General features: G+C 38.8%; 1 protein-coding gene across 1 annotated transcript in view; it reads right to left on the bottom strand.

Moving 5' to 3' along the window:
- Positions 1-23,935, bottom strand: part of LRRC2 (leucine rich repeat containing 2) — a 65,430-nt gene that overhangs the window by 25,811 nt on the left and 15,684 nt on the right. Inside the window, exons 3-4 of the mRNA XM_030969073.1 lie at positions 14,412-14,568; positions 831-967 (exon numbers count right to left, since the gene is read on the bottom strand). Coding sequence (XP_030824933.1) covers positions 831-967; positions 14,412-14,568 — 294 coding nt within the window. The remainder of the gene's footprint in view (positions 1-830; positions 968-14,411; positions 14,569-23,935) is intronic.

The following is a 23,935-nucleotide window of genomic DNA, read 5'->3' on the forward strand; positions in this document are numbered from 1 at the left end:
TCAGTGGAGGAAATTAATTACTATTACTTTCCTAGGGCTAAATCAGATCTCACATAAGTTTAATCCACTCCAACATTGCCAGTGAATTACCAGTAACAGATGTTTAGGGAAAAAGTAGGAATCAGTAAAGAAGAGTCTGACACTTTTCCCTGAAGGTTCCTCTACTCACCCCCCAGAAATCAGGATATTAAGAACCTGAGAAATACAGATGACAGCAAAAATTGTGATTAGGTACCAGCCAATGATTTTATTTCCCCCTGATAATAAGTCTCAGAGCAGCTGTGGCAGAGAGCAGTTATGCAGACAACAGAAAGAAAAGAATGCTGGTGCATGCCTGGGAGTCCTTTTCTCAGTCTATTATACATTCATGCCATTCCTCACATGTAATATCCTTTTCAGAGAGATATTTGTGCTAATAGCAAAATGCAGTGCTGTTTATAGAACTTTCCATACAGTTTTTAAACTAAAACAGACACTGGGAACAAAGTGTGTATGTGAATTTGACTACCAAGATGTATTTTATTTTTACAGAAAACATCTATTTGCAGCCTTCTACTTATTACCACAGCCAAATCCCCTTTAGGATCCTGTCCTCCTTAATATATCAGAATATATACAAGTAAAATTTAGTTACTGGAAAACCAAAACAAAGTACCTTGGCCCTATTTAAGTGCTTCTAAGACATTTTCAATGATATTACTAGTAAAACATTATTGTTGAAAACTTCAAGGAATATTATTTAATCTGTTAAGAAAAGATTTGAACACTATAATAAAATACATTTTACGCCAAATAAAAAAGATGGAAATGAACATAGATTGTTATCTTACTTCAAATGGGAGCTCTGTTATTTCCATATTTCCAGACAAATCCAGTTTTTCTAGATTCTCACAATCACCCAGTTCTGGAGGAACTGACTTCAAATTATTGAAACTCACATTGAGCACTTTGAGGTTTTTTAAGCAGCCTGTGAGGGTAAGATAATTCAAATCAGTGTACTTAAAAAATAAAAGAAAGAGAGAGAAAGCAAAAATAAAAGGTATACTCATTTAAGCAAAGAAAAAGCTCCTTATTGTGATGATGAATAAGATTAATAAATATTTTCTGCAGTGATCACTAACATTTTGAGGGGCAATAGTGCCCTTAATCAGCAATGTTTTTGGAGAGAGTTTGAAAGGAAACAGCAAAGACATTCAAAGATCTTGTTTCTTCTAACAATGAGATGACTCTTGACCTCATTTGAAACTAGTGAAGTTGGCTTTTGGCTTGGCCACTGTAGAAAATTTATTTACCTGCCAACTGAAACGCATCTTTGCAACTTTTATACAACCTCCTCATTGAGAACAATCTCTCCCACTAAACTCACATCAAGAATTCTGTCTTTAGTATCCTGCATAGCACACTTTTGATTATATAATGGATGTGTGCATGTGTTTCATTATTTTCTTTTTTGTGATTTATCATATCCACTGGCTTAATTTAAAGGCCATTATAATATTCTATGCTACATTTAGTAACAGTTTTTTGTTTCTTCAAATTATAACATTACATAATTGTGAACAAAAAGAGGGTTAGAAACATAATTAAAATGCAATATCCTGAAAAAAATGCAAGTTATTCAGTGATAAAATCAAACTGGAAGAGATTTGAATGTATCAAACAGTTAATGTGGTAGCAAAGGAATTATTAATACATAACAAAATGAGAACATTTTATGGAAAGCCTGGTTTTTGTATTACGTGAATGATCACGGAATTGCAAATCACAAATGGTTTCATTTGGAAAGAACCTTCAAAAATCATCTAGTACAAGGCCCTCTCCAATCTGTCTGAATACTTCCCATGATGAGTCATGCACAATTTCTCCAGGCATACTGCTCCAATGTCACATCTCCTTCATCATAAAAAATTTCTTAGGTCCAATCTACACCAACTCTCTTTCCATTTGAAACTGTTGTCCCTTGTCCTGTCAGTACAGGCACTGGTGAAAAGTCTCCCCCTACCTTTCCCATAAGTGCACTTTAAATGTTGAAAGGTGGCAATAAGGTGACAACAGAACCTTCTCTCCTTCAGTCTAAACCCTCCCAACTGTCTCAACTTTCCTTCATAGAAGTGTTCTGGACCTCTGGCAATCTTCACAGCCCTTCACTGAAGCCATTCCAGCAGGCTCATGCTTTTCTTATACCGGCAGCCCCAGGACTGGATTAAGTTTACCAGGTGGAGTCTCACAGTGGCACCCTCCCTTCAACATACTGGTCACACTCTTTTTGCTCAAGATACCATTGGCTTTCTGGGCTGCAAATGCACATTGCCAGCTCACATCCAATTCTCATTCACCAGTATTCTCAAGCCCTTCTCTGTAGAGCTGTTCCCAATCCATTCACACCCAGTCTGCACCAATATTAGAAATTGTCCCAGCACATGAGCAGGATCTTGTACTTTCCCCTGTTGACTTCCATGAAGTTCACATGAACCCACCCCTCAAGTTTGTCAAGGTGGTCCTGGATGGCATCCCTTCCTGTAAGGATATTCCTGTAAGGATATATATAAGGATCTACAATATTTCCCTCTATTAATTTATTTTCCTGTAGTATTGCCTTCTACCCAGTGACAGAATGCATCATTTAGAAGAAAATGCAGAAGTAAGAAACACAAATGCAATTCAGCAACTGGAAACTGGGAGAGAACAGTATCATTGTCAACAAGTTCTCAAAGCAGACTAGATATTTTTAATGCAAGAGAAGACACAGCAACCAAAAACTTACATAAATCAGAGTTCCAGGTCTGGCCAGGACAGGACTAATTTTTCCAGCAGCTGATAAAAGGCATGGCTAGGACCCAGACATTATTCTATATCACCTCACATCATTGTCAGGAGTGGGAGAAAGAGACTTTTTTCCAGCAAGAAGGGGTTCTGATTTGGGCAAGTAACCCTGGCGGAGGGAGCCGTTTGATTTATTAATTTTGTGTTGCCAGAGTTTTTTTTCTGTGTGAATGGCATCTTTTCTTGTAACTTCTGTCATTAGTATTGTGGTTGTTACTGTACATTTCATTAACTTATTGCTGTTTCTAGTAAATTTTTTCTTCTGTCAGTGTGCAATCTTTACTTTTTGTTCCTCCCATTCTCCTCTCCAGAGTGCTACAGAAAGAGGAGAAGGGGAAAGCCAGGGAGCAAGATGGAGTGGTGCATGGTTTGAAGAGTCTTGGGGGGCCACTGAATTGGGGGTACCACCTAAATCATAACAATCAGTCTTCTATTTATAACCAATTTTTTTTAAGAATCTGGTGTTTCGTTAGATTTGTTTGACACTGCAGAGTACAAAGTGTCCTCAAGTCAGTGTCGTAGTCCTTATCCTTAAGACATTAACATTTAGTTAAACTTCTCCCAAAGCAAATGTTGGCTTAGAGTTGTTCACCTTTTGCAATCTATGGAAATTCTCACCAGAGGGTATTTAGGGCTTCCACAGAAGAGGACAGAGAAGAGACATAAGGACTAGAAAGTCCTACATTCTTTTCCCTGAGAAGTTGCTGTTGCCAGAGACAGAGACATGTAGTTTGATGGCCAATGCTAGCAGTTGTCAGATCACACAGCATTTTACAAAAAACCCCACAGTTTCTCTTGGACACAACATTGTCTTTAAACAATGACTGGACCACCCAAATCATCTCACATGTGGCAGACAAGGCATATATTGTGATAACTCTGTTGCATTAATCTCAACAAGTTACAACAAAGAAAAACACAGGGTCTTCCACCCAGCTTCCTTCCAGTTCTAGCTCTGCCAGAAACTGAGGTGTATTTCAAAATTCAGTTTTCCTTTTAGGATTGTGACCTTATTTTCTTTTACTGTAAGCTGCTGGTTTAGTTAAAATAGAAGAAAAGATTTCTGTAAGACTACAACAGGCATCGTTTTGCCAGTACACTATTATCTGACAAGGGTCATTGGGGTGATAAAACAAATTTAATTGTATCAATATGTGAACTACATTTTAATCACCTGAAAGTAATAGAAGTTTAGTCTACTGATCAGGAAACCTCACCAGGTTTGGTATCATAATGTAGATGACAATATTATATCACGTGCTAAGTGTCATAACCATGAATTTACCACTTCATTGCAAAAAATTATGACTGAGACAGAAATGCCTTAAAACTAGAGAATCAGAAAATCACAATTTACTTCCTCAACCAACTAATCCCTTGATAAAGGAGAGAAAATCCCATTGGAATGAAAGAAGAACCATTTATTCAATAGCCCTGGAATGCTTTGCCTGTTCTTTCAGCACAGGAATATTGTACTGGTTCTATCTGGAATGGAGTTAGTGCTTCTCATAGCAACTCATATAGTGTTATGTTCTGGATTTATAACCAAACAATGGTAATAACTGAACAGTGCTAATATTGCAAAAAAATTTTTTCTCACTCTGGTGCCCCACTGAGTCAGCTAGGAGTGGGTGAGAGGCTGAGAGATGACAAGGCTGACACATTGGATCCAAACTGACCAAAGGAATATGCTATAGTCACATTCAGCAGTAAAAGCTGGAGACAGAGGGGGAATGGGAGTGAGTTTTAGGGTCTCTATTGCTTAGAGACTGAATGTGGATCAATTTGTGGTGAATGACTGCTTTTGCATCACTGATTTGTTTACTTCTTTTCAAACTGTCTTTGTCCTGATGCATGAGTTTCCTCACTTCTGTCTTTCCCTTTTTCTCCCTCTCCTCCTGTGGGAGACTGGACTGCAGGGGGCTGAGCAAGCTGTATGAAGCTTAGCTGCCTACAAGTGCTAAACCACAACAGATATTGCTAATTTTTCAGTCACTGAAAGTTCTACCTCTCAGTTCCATTAGTAATCGAAGAACTAACTACTAATGGGAGACTCGGCAAGGCATCTGGAGTTACCAACACGCTAGTCACTGTCTCATCTAACTCTGCTCAGGTGGTCATCTCTGATGCATTAGAGACATGGAGCAGAACCATTTATGAAAAAGAAATCACAAAAATATAACAGCCTTTCTGGGTAGTGGGATGAACTCAAGCACAGCTTCTCTGCCTGGCTTTCACAGCACCTGACATGTATGTCAATGTTCCCAGTATGGTTTGCAAGTATGAGAAAAAAGATAAGTTAAAAATGCATCACATTTTTTCTTGTCATATATAGTCTCTCTCTAACACAACAGAAGGGCACTACAGATTCTAGTCAATTTACAGTAATTGCTGTGACTAAGATTATGAAAATTACTGGGAAAAGGCATGAGTCATGCAATTGAATTTTATTTCCATAACAAATGCAGGACAACATAGATGAATGGGATGAAGCTTGTCAAGATCTGCCTGCAGGGAGTAATCTCTTGGAATTCTATAGGGGCTATTTTTCACCTCTGGGCTCTTCAGTTGATTAAGTTATGCCACTTGACAAGCGAGCAGTAGTCAAGCAATAACACACCCTTTAGGGTGATAAGAAATATATAAGACTAACCAGGATATCCTGGATAAAATCCTTGCATGACCACTTCACATAATCACGTTTTTTTTCATTTCTCACATTCCATTTGGAAAGTAGTTTATTTTTTACATCTGCTGCTATTATGCTATTATTAGAAGTTACTGAGTTTCCTAATTTTCTTTATTTTGAATAATCTTCAGATTGCTAGCCTAAATTTATTTGTAGAAGTTTTATAAACATCCATTCTTTTGTCTAGTTCATCTTTCACTAGTTTTTTTTTCCTTACCTGGTGTTTACTTCTGATGTTTTCATAGTTAACAGACATCTCAGAATTAATTTTACTAGCCTGAATAAGCCATTTTTTCTAGTCTCTGCTGACAAAATAAAAATTCCCCATCTTAAATGGTCTTAATAGACTTATTTTGCATCTGTTCTCATCTAAAATTACTGTATAGTCCTCCCGTGACTGTTAGATTTGGAATTTTATTTCTTCTGTTTTTTGCATTTAATGATCTCTGACATGCTGCACAAAAACTGAATACATGATCTTGAGCTCTGCAACTGTGAATTTAATCTCTGTATTTTTTTAGAAGTCTATCTGCTCATCAGCCTTTCCATATTTCCACCTGTTTTGCAGCGACAACACACAGACAAACTGCGTCAGAAAATTTCAGTAACCCTGTTCCTGAAAATTGCTAAGTGTCAAGACTGATCCTTGAGAAAATCCACAAATTACCTCCTTCATGACCAACACCTTCTCTTTCCAAGTAAACACATTTTTGCCTCTGGTTTAAGAAGTCTTTTGCTCATTTCACAATTGTGGCATCAAAGTGCATTCTGTTAGAGTCAAACATTCATTTTCCATAGTTCTCTCAAACATTCATTTTCTCATAGTATCAAACTGGTCATGGAATACCAGGTAGACAAGATCTACTGCTTGAAGCTCAATCATATTTTGGAAAGATAGAAACCAAATTAGTTGGGAACAATTGCTTTTCCTTTATAAAATTTTTATTTCAAACTGGTTTCCATTCAGCTCCACACCTCTAATGATTCCTTCCTGTAAATAACTGTTTTAAATGTTTGTAACAAACAATGTAGATGAGGACAGAGTTAGGCTATATGAGCTGTCAGAATGGTAATCCAGATTACAGAGTGAAACCTGCTAGGCAAACTTTGTAAGAGAGAGAGCACAAATGTCTGACTGTAAAAAACATGCATGAAAACTAAAGATTCTCAAATTCTGTGTTTTGACCTAAAGTACACAAAATTGTGGAGGGATGAATCCCAAAATATTCTTCAAATACCACAGACATTGCCATTTGGAGGAGAGGGAATAAGAAGGGTGATAAGGCAGTATGGATTTTCACAACCCTGAAACCTGCATCTAGGGGCTTATTTATGTCTTCTTAATGCAGAAGTTATCCACCATCTTTGGTAGGGTGCCCAGTAAAATCAGGCTTAATGAGCACTTAATACAGCCATTGAGGCACTTCAGGAGGGGAGTGAGGAGGTGACATCCCTTCCATGACTGCATAAATGCAAAACAGGATTTGACTCCCACACATGTTACTTATACATCCATATAATAGTCAAACACAATTTCTGAATTAAAAGTAGTAATAGTAAAATCATTGCTGTACAATACTCCTTTTAACTATGCTTCATGCTGCTGAATTTTCATTCTATAAAATATGTAAATTCTGGAATTAAACAGATAACATTTCTGTGTTTTCCATGGAGAGGTACTAAAAACCAAAATTAAATCTATGATGTCCCTGAAAGTTTCCCAATTAAGATTTCTTTTTTAGATGGGAGATCCAGTGTCATAGTTGTCGCACTTATTCACAGCTTAAATTTTTAATAAATTTTTTAAAACCTGAATTGGTAATTAAAATCTGCATCTGAATCGGTAATTAAATTCTGTAATTTCTAAAGAGCAAAGCAGCATTCTAATAATGCTAGTACAAATTCACCTTTTACACAAGCCTACATTAGTGGTTCTAACAAGGCGTCAGAGACAAAATACAGATGAGGTTACAGAATGCCTTATTGTCTAAGGATCCTATTCAATGCAAATGTAGATCCACTTGGAAAACGCTGGAAAATTTTTCCATTAATTTACAAGCATAGAATAATTGAAATATGGAATGGCTTGGCTTGGAAGGGACCTTATGAATCATCTAGTTCCAGCCTCTCTGCCATGGGCAAGGCCACCTTTCACTAGACCAGGGTTCTCAAAGCCCCATCCCCATCCAGTCTGGTCTTGAACACTTCCAGGGATGGAGCATACACAGTTTATCTAGGCAACCTGTTTAATTGCCTGATCACCCTCAGAGGAAGACTATGTAAGATCTAAACTAAACCTACCCTCTTTAAGTTTATGGCCATTACCCTTTGTCCTGTTACTACATGCGCCTGTAAACAGCTATCCAGCTATTTTTAGAGGCCTCCTCCAGGTACTGAAAAGCCACAGAAAGGTCACCCCAGAGCCTTCTTTCCTATAGGCTTAACAAGCTAATTTCTCTCAGCCTGTCATCATAGGAGAGGCCCTCCATCCCTGTAATCACCCTTGTGTCTCTCCTCTGATATCACTCCGACAGGCCTAAATCCTTCCTGTGCTGGGACCCCAGAGCTGGATGCAGGGTTCCAGGTGGGCTCTCACCAGAGCAGAGCAGAGGGGCAGAATCCCCTCCCTGGCCTTGCTGCCCACGCTGCTTTGGATGCAGCCCAGGACACATTTGGCTTTCTGGGCTGGGAGTGCCCATGGCTGGGTCATGTCCAGCCTCTCACCCACCAGCACCCCCAAGTCCTTCTGGGCAAGGCTGCTCTGCATCTGTTCATCCCCAGCCTGTGCTGATAGCAGAGTATGCCTCAACACAAGCACAGCACCTGTGTTAAATCTCAGGAGATTCACGTGATCCCTTTCATCCTTTCTACTTTCTTCTAAAATGGGCACAACATTTTCCATCTTTCAGTCACCTGGGACTTTACCTGACTGCCATGACTTTCAGAGAGTGGCTTAGTGGCTACATCAGGTAGCTCCCTCAAGCTTCTGGGATGCATCTTATCAGTTCTCATTGTCTATATCAGTCTATATTCAGGCTCCTCAGATGGTCATGAACTGGATCTTTGCTTACAGTGCAAATGATTTAACTCCCTCAGCTCCTGCCCTCAGTGCCATCCACTCAGGAAGTGTGAGAAGAGAGGCTGCCATTGAAAACTGAGTCCAAAATGACCTCATAAAAACAGACAACTTGTGACACCAGTGTTTAATACTGCCTCTCCAATGGAAGGATATAAACAAAATTTTCCTCTGTTTCATACAAGATCTAGCTGTTGGAAAAATAACACTGAATACTGAATAAATAAAGGTAATAGATGAGATTGCAGTTCCTCAGAATAGGCATTTAAGTTAAGAATATGTATTTTCTTCTTGGAAACTCACAAAACACACTGGGAATCTTATTAATAGAAAAAGCTATTTTAGGTATCAAGAAGTCACTTAAAATTCTATTACTAATAGTTTTCCCTTCTGAGTTCTAGAAAATTGGATTAATGATATTAACAAAGGAAATTTTATACTGTGCGTAGAAAAGAGACAAAAATTTTCTGTGATTTCATAATGAGGTATGCCTAAAAAGCAGTTATTTTTAATCCTAAATATTTGGAAAATCAAAAATGGGAGAGGACGCAGTACAAATATTTTATTAACAACCATTTGAGAAGTATAATTTATGGGACAAAAAAATCCCAGTATAACCTTACAGTTCCACGCCAGCACAAAGGCTTTGGCAACATATAAAACTTCAGTTCACTACTTCCTATGCGAATATGAGGATATGTTGTTGGATATTTTCAATTATAGCAATTACTAATGTACTAGCACTACTTTACGTGCAACAATTGCACTGCACCCACAGAGTCAAAGCCAAAGCTGTAATCTCACTCAGAAGACAAAGAAAACCCCCTTGCTACACCTCATTCATGATTTTTTCTCTGTTATTCCTAGGCAAACCATTTTAAGACAGACAACTCCATTCTGCGCTTCTTTTCTTTTTTCTTTTTTTTCTTTTCTTTTCTTTTCTTTTCTTTTCTTTTCTTTTCTTTTCTTTTCTTTTCTTTTCTTTTCTTTTCTTTTCTTTTCTTTTCTTTTCTTTTCTTTTCTTTTCTTTTTCTTTTTTTCTTTTTTCTTATTCTGATTAGAATATTTGCTATTACACAAGTACTATCAAATCAAAAGTATTTTCAGCCATTTTCTGTTACAAATATGTTCTTGTTCATTTACATATGTGACTATAAAAATCTGATATGAAATATCTGATAATGGATTCAACTCTTTCTTCTCTCTGATTCAGAGTGTAGCATTATCTTCTAAATCTAGTAAAACAGGAATATGAATGTCAATATTCCAGAAGTCCAGAAACTTCTACTGCAGCAATGATTCTTTTCATTGGAAATATTCCTGTCACCTGATGTTCTCTTATACCTTTACCTCTTGTGAGAATAAAAAGTTGTCATAATATGCCTAACCAGGTTATCCTCTGCTGGATGATTTGTTGATCTAAAGTTGACTTCAATTCTGTCTGAAGATTAAAGACTCAACAAAATGTAGTTCACTGCCAACATCAACTATCTGTCATTGCTCTCAAGTACGTTTGAGCCATGATATTTAACTAGTTGTTGCTATTTTGTAAGCAGAAGACAAAATGATGAAAACCTTAGCACTTAACCTTTTCAGACACCTTACTTTCTGATTTAACACTCAGTCCTCACTCTTTGCTTAGAGCTCCCAAATCAAACCTACATCGATAATTTTCCTTGTGAAAATTTAGTAGATAAGTTGACTTATATATAAGTATACTTAAAATATTAAAGATTTATTTAGAAGCAGTATTCAAAAACTTCAAAATATCCAAGACCTTCCATAATATTGCCTTATGAAAATAATTAATATTTCCAATACACATTAATATTCATCTCTGTATGTATATATAGTACATGAAATAAAAGCACAGCTATTTATAATTTGCAATCACAACCCTTTACACATAAACAAAGAGAGCATTACAAAAATTAAGACTAAGCTCCTCTGTAATTCATGCCATAACAAAAGAGCAGTTCCAGTGCCTTGCTAACAGGTGGCCTGTCAACACACAACATTCAGTAAGACTGAAGAGCATCAGGAAGTTTTGGCAAAAAATGCTGAACAGTCTTGGATTGGATTTTTGTATTGTTTAATTTTAGACTACATGAATGATTATGCATTATTTTCTGGATAGGCTAGAATTACTACTGCAATATAGAATTATATATAAGTTACATAGATAGATAGATATTAGATATAGATAGAGATATGGGTATAGATATAGATTAGATATATAATATATATATATGTAGGTATAAGTAATATCTATAGCTTAGCAAACTTCTTAATTTAGTTATGCGGTGTCTAATGTTCAAATCTATGCTTCCACTGAGGAGTTATTAGATTTAATGAATCTTGAGAAATAAAATTTCTGAACAAAAGTTGCCGGGCGAGAGGAGGATGGTGAGTGCTTTAACACCATGTCTGAGGGAAGCCCTACAACAAAGGATTTTCTAACATTCTCTGGCCCTTCCAGGCAAATATTTGCATAACAAAACAGCAACAAAAACATTGAAAGAAATAAATCATGGGTGTAAGCTAGCGAGATAAACATATTGGAGGGAAAGTGAATGGGAATTACATAGAAGATACTGATGAGCAGAAATCCCATAATTTTAATGCAGTTGAAAGAACAGTGATTGCTACTAGAAACAATGAGACCTTTTTCCTTGTTTCCCAAAAAAAGACTGATAAAGGCTCCACATTACCTTCTACTAGAACAATCTACCTCTCCCCTGGTCATCAGTGGTGTTCCCCAGGACTCAGTGTTGGGGCCAGCCCTCTCTAGAGTCTTTATTACAGAATCGCAGAATCACTGGGCTGGAAGAGACCTTCAAGATCATTAAGTCAAACCCAGATCATCAAGTCCGACCCAAAGATCACTGAGTCTAACCCAAAGTCACTGTTGATCTGGATGTGGAGATCAAGTGTCCCCTAAGCCACTTTGCAAACAACACTAAATTGGGTAGGAAGATTGATCTACTAGAGAGTAGGAAAGATATTCAGAGTCATCTGGACCAGCTGGACAATGGACCAAGGGCAATTATATGAGCTACGTCCTGTCCTCGGGTCACAATAGCCCCAGACAGCACTACAGACTTGGGGAAAAGGAGCAGGAAAGCTGCCTGGCAGAAAAGGACCAGGGGATGCTGGTTGAAAGCCAGTTCAGCAGTGTGCCCAGGTGGCCAAGAAAGCCAAACACATCCTGGCCTGTATCAAAAATAGTGTGGCCAGCAGGACCAAGGAAGTTTTTGTCCTATTGTACTCAACATTGGTGAGACCACACCTCAAATCCTGTGTTCAGTTCTGGGCTCCTGTCCTGGTTTTGACCAGGAGAGGGTTAAATTTTGCAGCTGCCAGGAGGGGGCATTCCTAATACCCAGAAGTTATTCTATACCACTTCACAGAGTTCACAGGGGTAGGAGAAGGGGTCTCTTCTGGTCAAGGAAGTGCAGTTGGATATCACTTTGCTCTGTAACTGACATTCCATCTGTTTCTAGTACATTGTTCTTATCTCAACTCGTGATCTTTACGTTTTGTACCTCAAATTTTCCTCTCCACATGACTGAAAGGGGAGGGAAGAGGGAGACAGGAATGAGTGAGTGGCACATGGTTTGGAGTGCTTCAGTGGGAACATTAAATTAGGGAATACCATTTCTAATCCACAAACCTCAGACACTGAGGTGATGCAGAGCATCCAGAGAAGGGCAACAGAGCTGGAGAGCACAAATTTTATGGGGAGCAGCTGAGGGAGCTGGTATTGTTGATCCTGGAGAAAAGCAAGGCGACCTTATCACTCTCTACAACTGCCTGAAAAGCAGGGTATAGCAAGGTTTGGGTCTGTCTATTCTCCCATGTAAAAAGCAGGAGAAGTGAAAGGATGAGAGGAAATTACCTCAAGTTGCACAGGGGGATGTCTAGATTAGATATTAGATGAAAAATTCTTCACTGAAAAGTTGGCCGGGCATTGGAACAGGCCACCCAAATAACAGGCAAAATTACCATCCTCGAAAATGCTAAAAAAATGTGTGCGTGTGTGTCACTCAGGGACATTGTTTAGAGAGGAACACAGTGGGGATAGGTTTATGGTTGGCCACAATGATCTTAGAGGCCATTTCCAATCTTAACAATTCTGTGATTCTGAGATCTGTGTTCATGCATTTATTGTAGAAAGAGATCTTAGTAGCATTAGTGGGTGTTTTTTTTTAGGGATCATTTTCATTAACAGAGCATAACATTATAAGAATAAAGAAAAATTTTAGTGCTTCTACCTGCCTTGATGGTTAAGCAACAACCCCTTAAAACCCTCCGTTTAATGCTTTAGGGTAGCATCTGGCAGCAAACTAGCAGTCTTTCCCTTTTCTTCCATGCTATTTCCACTTTCTTCCAAACTATGTCTTATAAGGAGTTTGTCCATTAAACTCACTGACCTATCTGAGTTCTGCGGTTGAAGTGCTGATAAAACAGTTAATGTTCATTTTATGTCCATTATGTCCTGCTCGTGTCTTGTTTACTATCTGTTAGTGTGTTTAGATGCCAGGCTGAAGCTATAAAATGGAGCTTCATGTCCATGTAAAATTTTCTCTCTAAAATATAGTGCTAGTAAATAAATCAAAAGCATGAGTGTTACTTGACTAATAGAATACTAAGAGAGTAGAAAGTTCTAGCTCAGATTTCTGTGTTTTGGGATGCTCCTTCTCTTCCTGCTTTTTTTAGTTAAACTTTTGATATCAAGAGAGGTGAGGTTTTTATTCTTTAAACTGTTCTTTCTTAATGTAGATAAGGAACGGCACTCATGGGAAAAGCTTAGGACTGCTGTATTTCAAATCAAAGGCTGAGGTATCAGTACACCTAGGTACATGAGCTTGACACTGGTGAGCCCACAATGGGCCCAGTTTCTTCAGCTCTCAAACATGTCACCTGTTACAACTATATTTTTTCATTGTAAGGGTAGTAAATCCCTCTCAATACCAATACAAGCTTTTCTATTGTAAGACTGAAAAAATTAGGTGAGGCAAGCGTTAAAATCATTGTTACGTAGCTTAAAATGGCAAGGACCAAAGTATTTAAGCATTGAGAATTTGTTTCTCTAAAACTTAGAACACCAGGTTGAGTAGATTTGGTTTAGATATCATAAAGAAATTCTTCACTGTAAGGGTGTTGAGGCACTGGCACAGGTTGCCCAGAAGAGTGGTGGAAGCAACATCCCTGGAAACATTCAATGCCAGGTTGGAAGGGGCTCTGACCAACCTGGTTTAATGAAAGGTGTCCCTGCCCACAGCAATGGGGTTGGAACTAGAAGACCTTTAAGGTCTCTTCCAATTCAAATTTTTCTATGAATAAATTGGTCTATGATATGTCTCTTTAATAAATTAAGATCATTACTGAACTCTTAAAAAAATTAAAATGTATATTTTTGCAGGATTCTATTTTTTTATTCCATTTCCCCGCAATCTTATGTTTCAATTCATCTTGTTTGAGGCCTAAAATTCTGTAATATTTCTATTTTTCTTAATCTGTAAGAAATATAAAACACCACCTGTTCCACAAACAACTCTCCATCTATGTGAATACAAGCAATAACTGCCTTAGATAACAAAAACGTCCTAACTTTTTCCCACATCATATTCATAGCTCTCAGGGCAATTTTGCAAGTATAATAAAAGCCAGAGAGATATAAAAATGTAGTGGGGACTGTTCAGTGTAAAGGAGGAATACAATTATCAGTAAATTAACAAGAATATCCATGGATACTCATTTCTCTGCAATAGAGTTAAATGGTATGAGTATAAAATATCTGAACATCTTGGACCAACTCACCAATCTCTGCTGGAAGATGGTTGATTTGATTTTTTGACAATTCCAATACTCTCAGATCTTGAAATAGTGCAAGGTAGGCTGGAATGGTTTGTATCAATGTATTGTACACATGCCATTCTTTCAGATAGACCTGTTCTTTCAGAGAATCTGGGAGCTCCTGTAAATGAAATAAGAGCAGGTAAATAGAAAGCATGAACTTAGAATTTTGTTACCCTGTTTCCAAATAGGGAGAAAAATTCACTTTGCCTTAATTATCTTGACGTAGAATAGTAGTTTGCCAACGCCTTAGAGAAGCTGTCTGCTTTTCAGGAGCACTGCAGCTGTCTTCATCACCACATATTCATTTTTTTAATTCCTAATGCAATTATTTGCTCTAAAACAGAAACCTATCTGAAGAACTCAATCTGTTTGGTGTCTCACACATTATTTCCTTTTTCCAGATGGAGGATTTCTTTAAAACGCATTTCAGTGCTTTAATTCACACATCAAGATGTAGTAAAATGCAGCACAGAACAGAGGGTATAGAGAATATCTAAACAGTGTTTGCTAAAAAAAGAAAAGAGGTGTGATTTTGCTCTGAATGCCTGCCAATGTTTCAAAACTTGTTTTCCAAGAGGGAACAGAAACCATTTCAGATACTATACACAAATATCACCTGGCTTAACTTCCTAAGATATTGTAGCAATGTTAAAAAAAATTTAAAGGATTTCCTTAGAAACAATGAAATTGATTTTTAAATTTAAAAACAAAATTGAATTTTCAATTGGTCCACATTTGCAAGTAATTTTTTATTTAATCATGCAAAATCCTTTGCTTTCAAAATTCAAAATAATTTTGAAATTTCCTGTAATTTCTGAGTTATTTTCAGATTATTCTATTTAACAAAAGTCTTCAATATATGAATGAAACCTAAATTTATAAAGCTTTACATTCTTACAAAATTGCTTTAATTAATTGGTAGTCACTTCAGATGTACATGTCTTTGTTTGAATTGTCACCAAATTCTTTGAACTTGAAACAGACAAAAATCAATTCCAAAAGTTGAAGGTCAGATCATTTAACCCCCACTTTCTTAAGCAATGCATAATTTGCCAGTCTGTCCTACCTTTTATAGCACTGTGCACTGGTAACGTGTGGAATAAATAATCTGGAAGAGGTTCTACCACTAACTTTGCTCTGTATGAAGAGATGTAAGTGTTTTGGCCTTTGATTCTTTTATAAATTTCAGATTTGTTTCCTGTGCACGAAGAATATGGCGCAGTAAGAATTACTGGTTTTTATAAAAAGGATGTTGCCCTCTTCTTTTTTTTCTAGATTTCACAGTTTTCCCAAGACATGTGTAAGAATGATGCATTTGAAATTTTTAAAAATGTTGAATTTCTAGTATTAGCAGTAGTGCTACTTAACTCTTAGTTAAATTAAAACATATAACTGTAATTACAGATATTCTGGACTGTTAATCAGAAGCCATTTTTTGGTTGTTATTGCCTCTCGTTTCAGTAATTTTCAAATTTACGCATGCAGACATAAAATCTATGCTTTGTTGTTCTGGCTTGCTACCTTCCCTTCCATATTTTATAAGATAATTTCATTTCTTACTTCACTTTCTGATTAGGTGTATGTGTGTATTGCATTGTGATCCATCTTCTGTATTTGTCAGTTTATGACAATTAAAAAATAAAATGCCTCAAATGCTTCAAGGCTGGTAGTGAGAAACCTCTCCAACTTTGTGGAATTAGTTACTATTTCTCATCTTCAATGCTGTACATTTTTCTGCAGCAAAATAAAATTACAGAGGACAACAGCAAATGCAATTAGTATTCTCTTTCCTCTCTTTAAAGAATAGAAAATTCAGCACAGAGGAGATTATATTTAGCTGGAGTGTAATAGATATCTCTGTAGGGAAAACCATGATTCAGAGAGAGAGATTAATACCCATATTGGAGAGGAAAAGATGTCTATATTAACAGACACTATTTTCCACTCTATTTCTCCACGCTGCAGGTCAGTCTCTGCTTTTCTTTTGACCTAAAGGGTTTTTTCACGTTATTGTCATGACACACCATCTCCAGCTCTTGGGTGGCAAATACAGCCCTTTGTCCCCTGAAGCCAACAGCCATGCTCTTCTCCCACACTGAAGGGAGAAGAAAAAAATTCTCCTTGATACATGCAGCATACAAGGCTCTCTACCAGATCAGGATCAAACTCATTCACCATTTTAGAAAAATTAAGCCAAAACAGAAAAAATATTTATTATTAATGCATAAATTTTTTTTAACTCTTAATGTCTGAGTTAAGACTTGTTTAGAGCACCAAGATATTCCTGTGCAGCAACAGAAATACATTTAGACACTACTTCAAAAGAATGGAAGTAGATTCCATTCTTCTACCAACTGCCAACTTGTTTTCCTTTCTTGCAAATATTTCTTTATATCATATGATCGTATTTACAATTTGCAAATGCAAGAATGTAAATACTTTGCTACTGTGTGCTTTTGCAATATTTTCCATTTTAAAATGTATTTATGTTTGTGTTGCTGAAACATAAATTGATGTGATATTTTGCTTCATTACAAACTAGATAGGAATGGGAATGAAACTTCCACAAGCTTTATGTTTGTTTTACTCTCTGATTCTCTTTTGTTCTTTTGTAATCTTCTGCTGCCATGCTAAAGCTGGAAGCCTGCTGATAAATTGCTGCGTGAAGACTGACACTTGGAGGATAGCCAGTCTTTTGCCTTTAACAGCAAAACAATACCTCGGACTTGTTTGATTTTTGGAAGAGAAAAAAAGTTTTAAAAGGAAATAAATAACAAACATACAACCATTGCTGATTATAATATCTCTAATTAGAAGAGAATTCACCTGCTAGACCTGAGCCTGAACTAAAACTGTGATCAAAGCTCTAAGTTTAAATTTGGTTTCTTTTCCAGCTCTATACTTTTATCCGTAATGGGCCAAAATAAAATTTTGAATCCAAACCTCCCACTCTTCTAAAAAAATTTGAAGCTAGTTCTAGGCACTCCTTGCTGCAGGTTCCCAGCACAACACTGGCACTGTCCTCATGCCCCTCCTGTCGTCCTAAAACAACTGTGTGTTTTCTTTCACCCAGTGTGTGAAAGGCCAATCCACACAAGCATTCTTTGATTAATTTACAGTTCTGCATAGAAAGGGTTGCTGGGTGGCAAGCCCTAAACTTTAACAGGGCAATTCTATCAACAATCCTTCTGACATCTGGACATCACTCCCCAGTCACTGGCTGCCCAGGCTGGGGGCACCCCAAGCAGCTGAAGGCAGACAGGGCTGAGATCAGCAGGGCCACAAGCACTCGGGCTATGTGGGAGGGGGTGGTTTAGGTCAGCTGGAGCCTCTGTGTGGGGAAAGCAGGGTCTGCCAGGCATTGCTGCTTCCAGCTGGGTTCCCCCAGTCCCAGACAGCTCTGCACATGCCACCCTGCTGTTATGAGGGTGCTGGGGTGTGTGGTCCATTGCCACAGCAGCACATTCCAGGGCCCTTTGTGATGCAGGGCTCTCATGGTGCCTAGAGACCACCGTTACACAGGGCCACGCCCTGACCCTGAGGTTACTTAAAGAGCACTAAAACCTGGAGTGCCCAATCCCAGGGGAACACTTCCTTCAGGAGGTAGCATCTCCCCTGGATGCCTCAGAGGCAGAGATTGCCAAAGGGGTACCGGGTGAAGGACTCAGGGGATGGGACCACCAGCTCCTCTTCCTACTCTTCCTCTTCCTCTTCCTCCTCTTCATCTTTCTTCTCCTGCCCACAGGTGGGCAACCTGCAGCCATAGGCAGCACTGCAGGCAGACAACCACTGTGTGCCTCTCACCACTGAAGCTCAAGAGATGTCCAAGGCAGCTGCTTCTGACTTCATCAAGCAGGTGACAGCAGCAGAGGCAGAGAGCCAGGGAGCTGCTGCACACAGCCCCTACAACCCACCCAGCAGCTCCTCGCCAAGCCCTTTGGAAGCCCACATCCTCCACAGGCAATGGGCAGGGGCAGCAGCAGGGGCAGTCCTGGAAGTACCAGAGACCAAGAAGGTCTTGGTAGAGGAGAGGGAATGCTTGAAACTCTACGACCTCCAACACCGCTTTCAAGTGGAACACAATGAAAACCAAAGTTGGAGTGCTAGAAAAGAGAAGCCTCCCCTCCCGTGCCTCACACGTCAGGCATGGTCAGAGTACTGGGGTTTTAACAATGGAACATCCAACCTCAGCAGCCCACCTCTAAGAAATAGAGAAGTGGGCCCAATTTGGACCCTGTTTTATGAGCCCCCCGGAAAGCTGAAATGAGGGGTATGAGGATGACAGCACCATGCAGAGCAGCAGACAGAGAGAGATAGAAATCTGCAATTCACAGGCCCAGCTGGTCATGCCCCAGCTCCTCCACATCAAGCTAGATGGAAGCCCATGTCCTCATCAGGCAGCAAGGAGGACTGGCAGCAGGGGCACTCCTGTCATCAACAGCAACCAAGGCAGAGGCCTTGGCTAAGAGGGAGAAATACTGGGAAGATAGCAGAGGCCACGAGCTGTCCCAAGAAAAGGACAGCACAGACGAAATTTGGAGGACTAAGGAAGAGAGTCTTTCCATGCCCCTTCCACATGAGGCAAAGGAAGAGCCCCGGGACAGTCAGCTACACACACCCACAAGCACCAAATTGGATGCGCCAAGGTGGGTCTATAACAGGCCTTCTTATGACCTGGATCTTCTGTCTGGCTTGGACAAAGGCATGGATTGGGAGGAAGAATGTTTTTTCCACTTTGAAGGCAATGACATGTGGGATATGAGGGAAAGAATCCCTTCCAAAGAAAACACTTTCTGCCAGGAAGAGTTGGTGGCATGCAATAGGAAATCATTTGAGCATATCCCATGCATATATGCACCTACAGCTCTCCCCACGCATCAGGTCTCCCTCTTCAGGAGGGCACTCGGTGCTCTGTGCAAGTTGTTCCACTTGCATCACAAGACAGACAGAGTTATAGCATCCCCCTGCCAGCATCAGGTGGACCTCTGGAGATGGCAGCTGGCCCTAAGCCTGTGCAAAATCTCTGTAAAATCCCAGAAGATAATGGGCTAATCTGTATGTCTCAAACAACAATATACAGATGGATAGCTGTGGATCCAGCCAAGTATTTTGGTAATAAAATATAAGAATTGTTGATAATAACCAAGAATTTTTGGTAATGACATCCCATGGGAAAGAGCAGGATGCGACTGGAGAAGGCAGCCATGCAGTAAGCTGTGCTGGCCCAGGTAGAGCTGCACTTTTCCAGGACAAACATCTTGTTGGAGCTTCCAGAGATAAGCGCAACACAGTACCACCTAAGCACATAACAAGGCCAAGATGCAGCATTTGACTGCAGGGGGATATTAAGGCCACCCAAAACCCCCAAAGTCTTCCATTCCAAAGTCTTCCAGAAATGCATTTCCAGAAATGTCTGAAAGAATGGACTGTTCATGATGACAAATTTGCATGGCAAGTGAGAGGCCTGCCTTTAGGGCAGGAAAACCTCTCTATAAAAAGTACCTCTAGTCAAGTCCAGGGGGAATTTCTCTCGTGATATTAGACTTGTGGAAAAAGGAGATAATTGTTTCCACTCACTCTCCTTGTAACTATTCTGATTGGTCAGTAAAAAAGACTGTATTTTTTGTAAAAACAGAAATTTTCTGTAAGTTTAAAAATTTAAAAACAAAATTTAAAACAAAAATTTAAAAACAAAATTTTCTGTAAAAACAGAAAATAGAGATTGACCATTAATTATGGAAAATTAAATGTGAATATTGCACCTTTAACAGCAGCAGTGCCTAACATTGCTGAGTTAATTGCCATAATACAGGAAGGCCATAATACACTTTCACCAAATACCTCAGGGAGACTAGGACTCCTTCATGCTAGCACATTTTACCCTAGCCCAAAAAATTATCTATAATTCCAGTAGATGAGGGGATAATAATATATTGATGACGTATTGATTATGGGTCCAGACACAGATAAAGTGGGAAATACTCAAAACTATATTATTAAGCACCTTGAAGATGTAGAGTTAAAAGACCCCAGAGGATAAAATTCAGTGCCCTATTTCCGAGAAAAAATCTTGGGAAAGGAGGTGCTGTTTGTGTCCCTGCTGAGACATTAACCTCAGTGTAGCAAGTAACTGTGCCACAAATAAAAAAGGAGCAAGGCCACCTAAGAAGCTCTGCCCATAGCCTGTCATCTCTGCACTTCTATCCCAATATGGTACCCCTTGACAAAGCACTGAGGGATGTTCCCACTCCCAAGCACACACTCCACAGGCCTAATTTGGGACTTTTTCACCCCGTGGCTTGACTTTGGCCCCAGTTCCTGGAAATCAAGATGCACTGGACCTATATCCAATAGGCAGTATTTGTGCAATCCCTCACACCCACTGCCTGTTAAAGATTATTTTGCTCCCATAGTGTCCCTAAATATATTTGATGGACTATAATGACACCTGAATTTGCAAGATGAGGAACTGTCTTGTACCATTTGGATTAGCTTTGAGATTTAAGATACACCTTATATAGTTATCAGACCACATCAAAGGGCAATAGAAAACATCACATGGCAAATACATATACCAAGTAATTGGACAAAGTATGCCTCTGGAGAACCAAAATTGCAAGTCCAATAAGTATCAAAAAAGGCTTTACAATATCAATTTCTTAAAGAACAAGATGTATGTGGTATTCTAAATTTAGCCAACACAGAATGTTGTATAACCATTCATTTTGCCTCTACTTCCATTAAGGAAGCATGAGCTGAGATGAAAGAGATAACTGGCTAAATTGCAGAATTGTTTCAATCCATGAAGCCAAATGATTGGCTTAATGGTTGGAGCCCCAGGTAGACATCCTGGCTAATGTCTACATTCTGATCATTAGAACTCCTTAGGGTGGGGCTCATGGTTACTGCCATTTGGAATGATGTTGTTAACTGGATTTATTTTCTAAATTATTGGAATGGTAATTGTTTCATACATGTTTTATTGCATTGTCTCTTCTGCTTCATCCTTATTTTCTCCCTCTGTATGGTATGTTCACATTACCACCACAGATGAAGACTATGATCAAAGACTACAACCACTGATCAAAATTTAAGTAACAAAGTGGTTAAAGAAAGGCTTAATAACATTTGCAGCATATACTTTAAACAAGCACTTACTGGTAGCTATCTTCTGCTTGTACTATTGCCTCTACCACTTTATCTCTCTCTGCCTCCTCCCCACCTTAGTCTTTTTCCCCATACTCTTAATAAACTTGGTACACAAAGTAAAATTTGTGTTATTGTACAAATATAGTGTACAAATATAGTGTATAGTATTTGGTCGCATTTGCACCTTCATTTGGGCAGAGAAATTTAATATCAAATTGTAACAGTAATTTACTGATAAAGCTCTGTGAGCTTTTTGGGGCCCTCTGGCTTTTGTCATTCCTTTCAACCATGAGCATTTACAAATCTGTGGTGGGACATCACAGTCCCAAGGGAGCAATGTGGGGGCCTTTTTGTGGCCATGTCAATCAAACAGGATGATTTGCCAACTCTCCTCACTTGTGCCTGTTGCTTCTTGAGAGAAAGAGGACAGCAGGCAAAGCCCATGCCGACAGGCAGAGCAGGAGAGCCCCCCTGCTCCTCTTCTATGGGCCAAGCAGACGCCCTGCCCTTAGCCTCTCCTCTGCCTCTTGCACTCCAGCTCCTGACCGGCTGGAGCTCAGAAGCAAAGAGGGATTTCATCCTGGCAGTGCCGCCAGGGTGAACATTCCCCAGGCGTTTTGGGTCGCTGGTTAGTTGGTGGACCTGGCAGTTAATGGATGGAATCAATGAACTTAAATGTCTTTTCAATCCTTACTGATTCTATGATTCTGTGAAATATAGTATGTCATGGGACCACCTTTTATAATAAATGTGGTTGTGACTGAGTCAGGAATGTCTTTTTCATTTGGCTTGGATTTTTTTTTTCCCCAGGGTGAAATCTCTGGGGAAATCACTGGAATTTACATAAGTGAAAGAGAGATTTTCCCTGTCCTTTCAATGCAGCAATGCTTTTTGACCCTTTGTATGCAATAAATGCATCAGTGTGAGAAACAGTTGGGAATAACAAATGGAAATTTACTGTTCTCTGTGAAAATACATGTTATGTTAGACAATAAAATTGTGAGAATAAATACAAATATAGTTGCTTGCTGCCTTGTTTTGTGAGGAAATTAAATGCAAGCAAATCATGATTTATGAGTAAAGAATTTTACCACCACTCACTTACTTGCACATCTGACATTAAAGTTTTTTAAAGTAGGTATGCATCCAAATCCTTTACTTAGGAAAAGCAGCATAGCCAAGAGCAGTCCTACTCTATATTTAAGGAACATCATCAGCTTTCCTCTGCCAATATTGATATCATAGCATTTAAAAATTTGTTTATCCTGAATGTTTTGTGAAAAATATTTAAAATTCACTGATTCGCTGGAGAATAAACATTCATTAATTAACAGCAGAAAGCAAACACTCAGAGGGGAAAACCAGAGTTAAAGTGATTTAGTTTAAAAATTCCTATGAATATTCATGGCATTATTTTGCCTCAGTTTCTAGTTCTAATGGTTCTGTTTCTCTGAAGAACTAATTTAGTTGAGTAGATACATGTTTATGTGTACAGAGGTTCTCAAGTGTTGCATCAATTTTGCTTTTTTTTTCCTAGGCATCCAATTCAAACACGAAATTCAAAGGTCCATAATCCATCCATATATATATATATAAAACTCCCAAATAAGTAATTTTATTTTTCTGGAACATACCTTGGAAATCTGAAATTACTTGTGGCACAACGTACCACTGTCATGCTTTCAAAGTCCCAAATGTTTTGCAAACACAAGAAGACTTAGAAGGCTCACTGCTGCGGTAATACAACTGGATTCAGCCCCTTTTTTATTAAAAGAGAAAAAGAGGAGAAAACCCGTCTGATTGCATTCACAATATCAGGTTGTGATTCTGTGATTATGAGACCAGATGATTTTTTACGGTATGCTTTTTTCTTACCTGACAGCAAATACTTATTCATTACTGTTGCCAGCTGGCAGAAATGCACACCCATGGGAGGTAGACACTTGAGTCACAGAACCACAGAATCACAGAATTATCTAGCTTGGAAAAGACCTTCGAGATCATTGAGTCCAGCCTATGACCTAACACCATCTTGTCAAACCATGGCACCAAATGCCACATCCACTCTCTTCTTAAACACCTTCAGGGACAGTGATTACACAAACTCTCTGGGCAACCCATTCCAGTGCCCAATCATTCCTTCTGTGAAGAACTTTTCCTTAGTGTCCAGCCTAAAATATTTGTCCAATATGTAAAAGGGAGACAAGGATCCCTGAACCTTAAGGTTGTTGTCAAACAGCCCTAGCCAGATGGAGGTTTGACAGGTAAGGTTATGTCATAAATGTAGTTATCAACCACTGCCCATAGGCTGAAGCTAACTACATGAGCAGGCATGG

Source organism: Camarhynchus parvulus, chromosome Z (genome assembly GCF_901933205.1).
Source record: "Camarhynchus parvulus chromosome Z, STF_HiC, whole genome shotgun sequence".
NCBI lineage: Eukaryota > Metazoa > Chordata > Aves > Passeriformes > Thraupidae > Camarhynchus > Camarhynchus parvulus.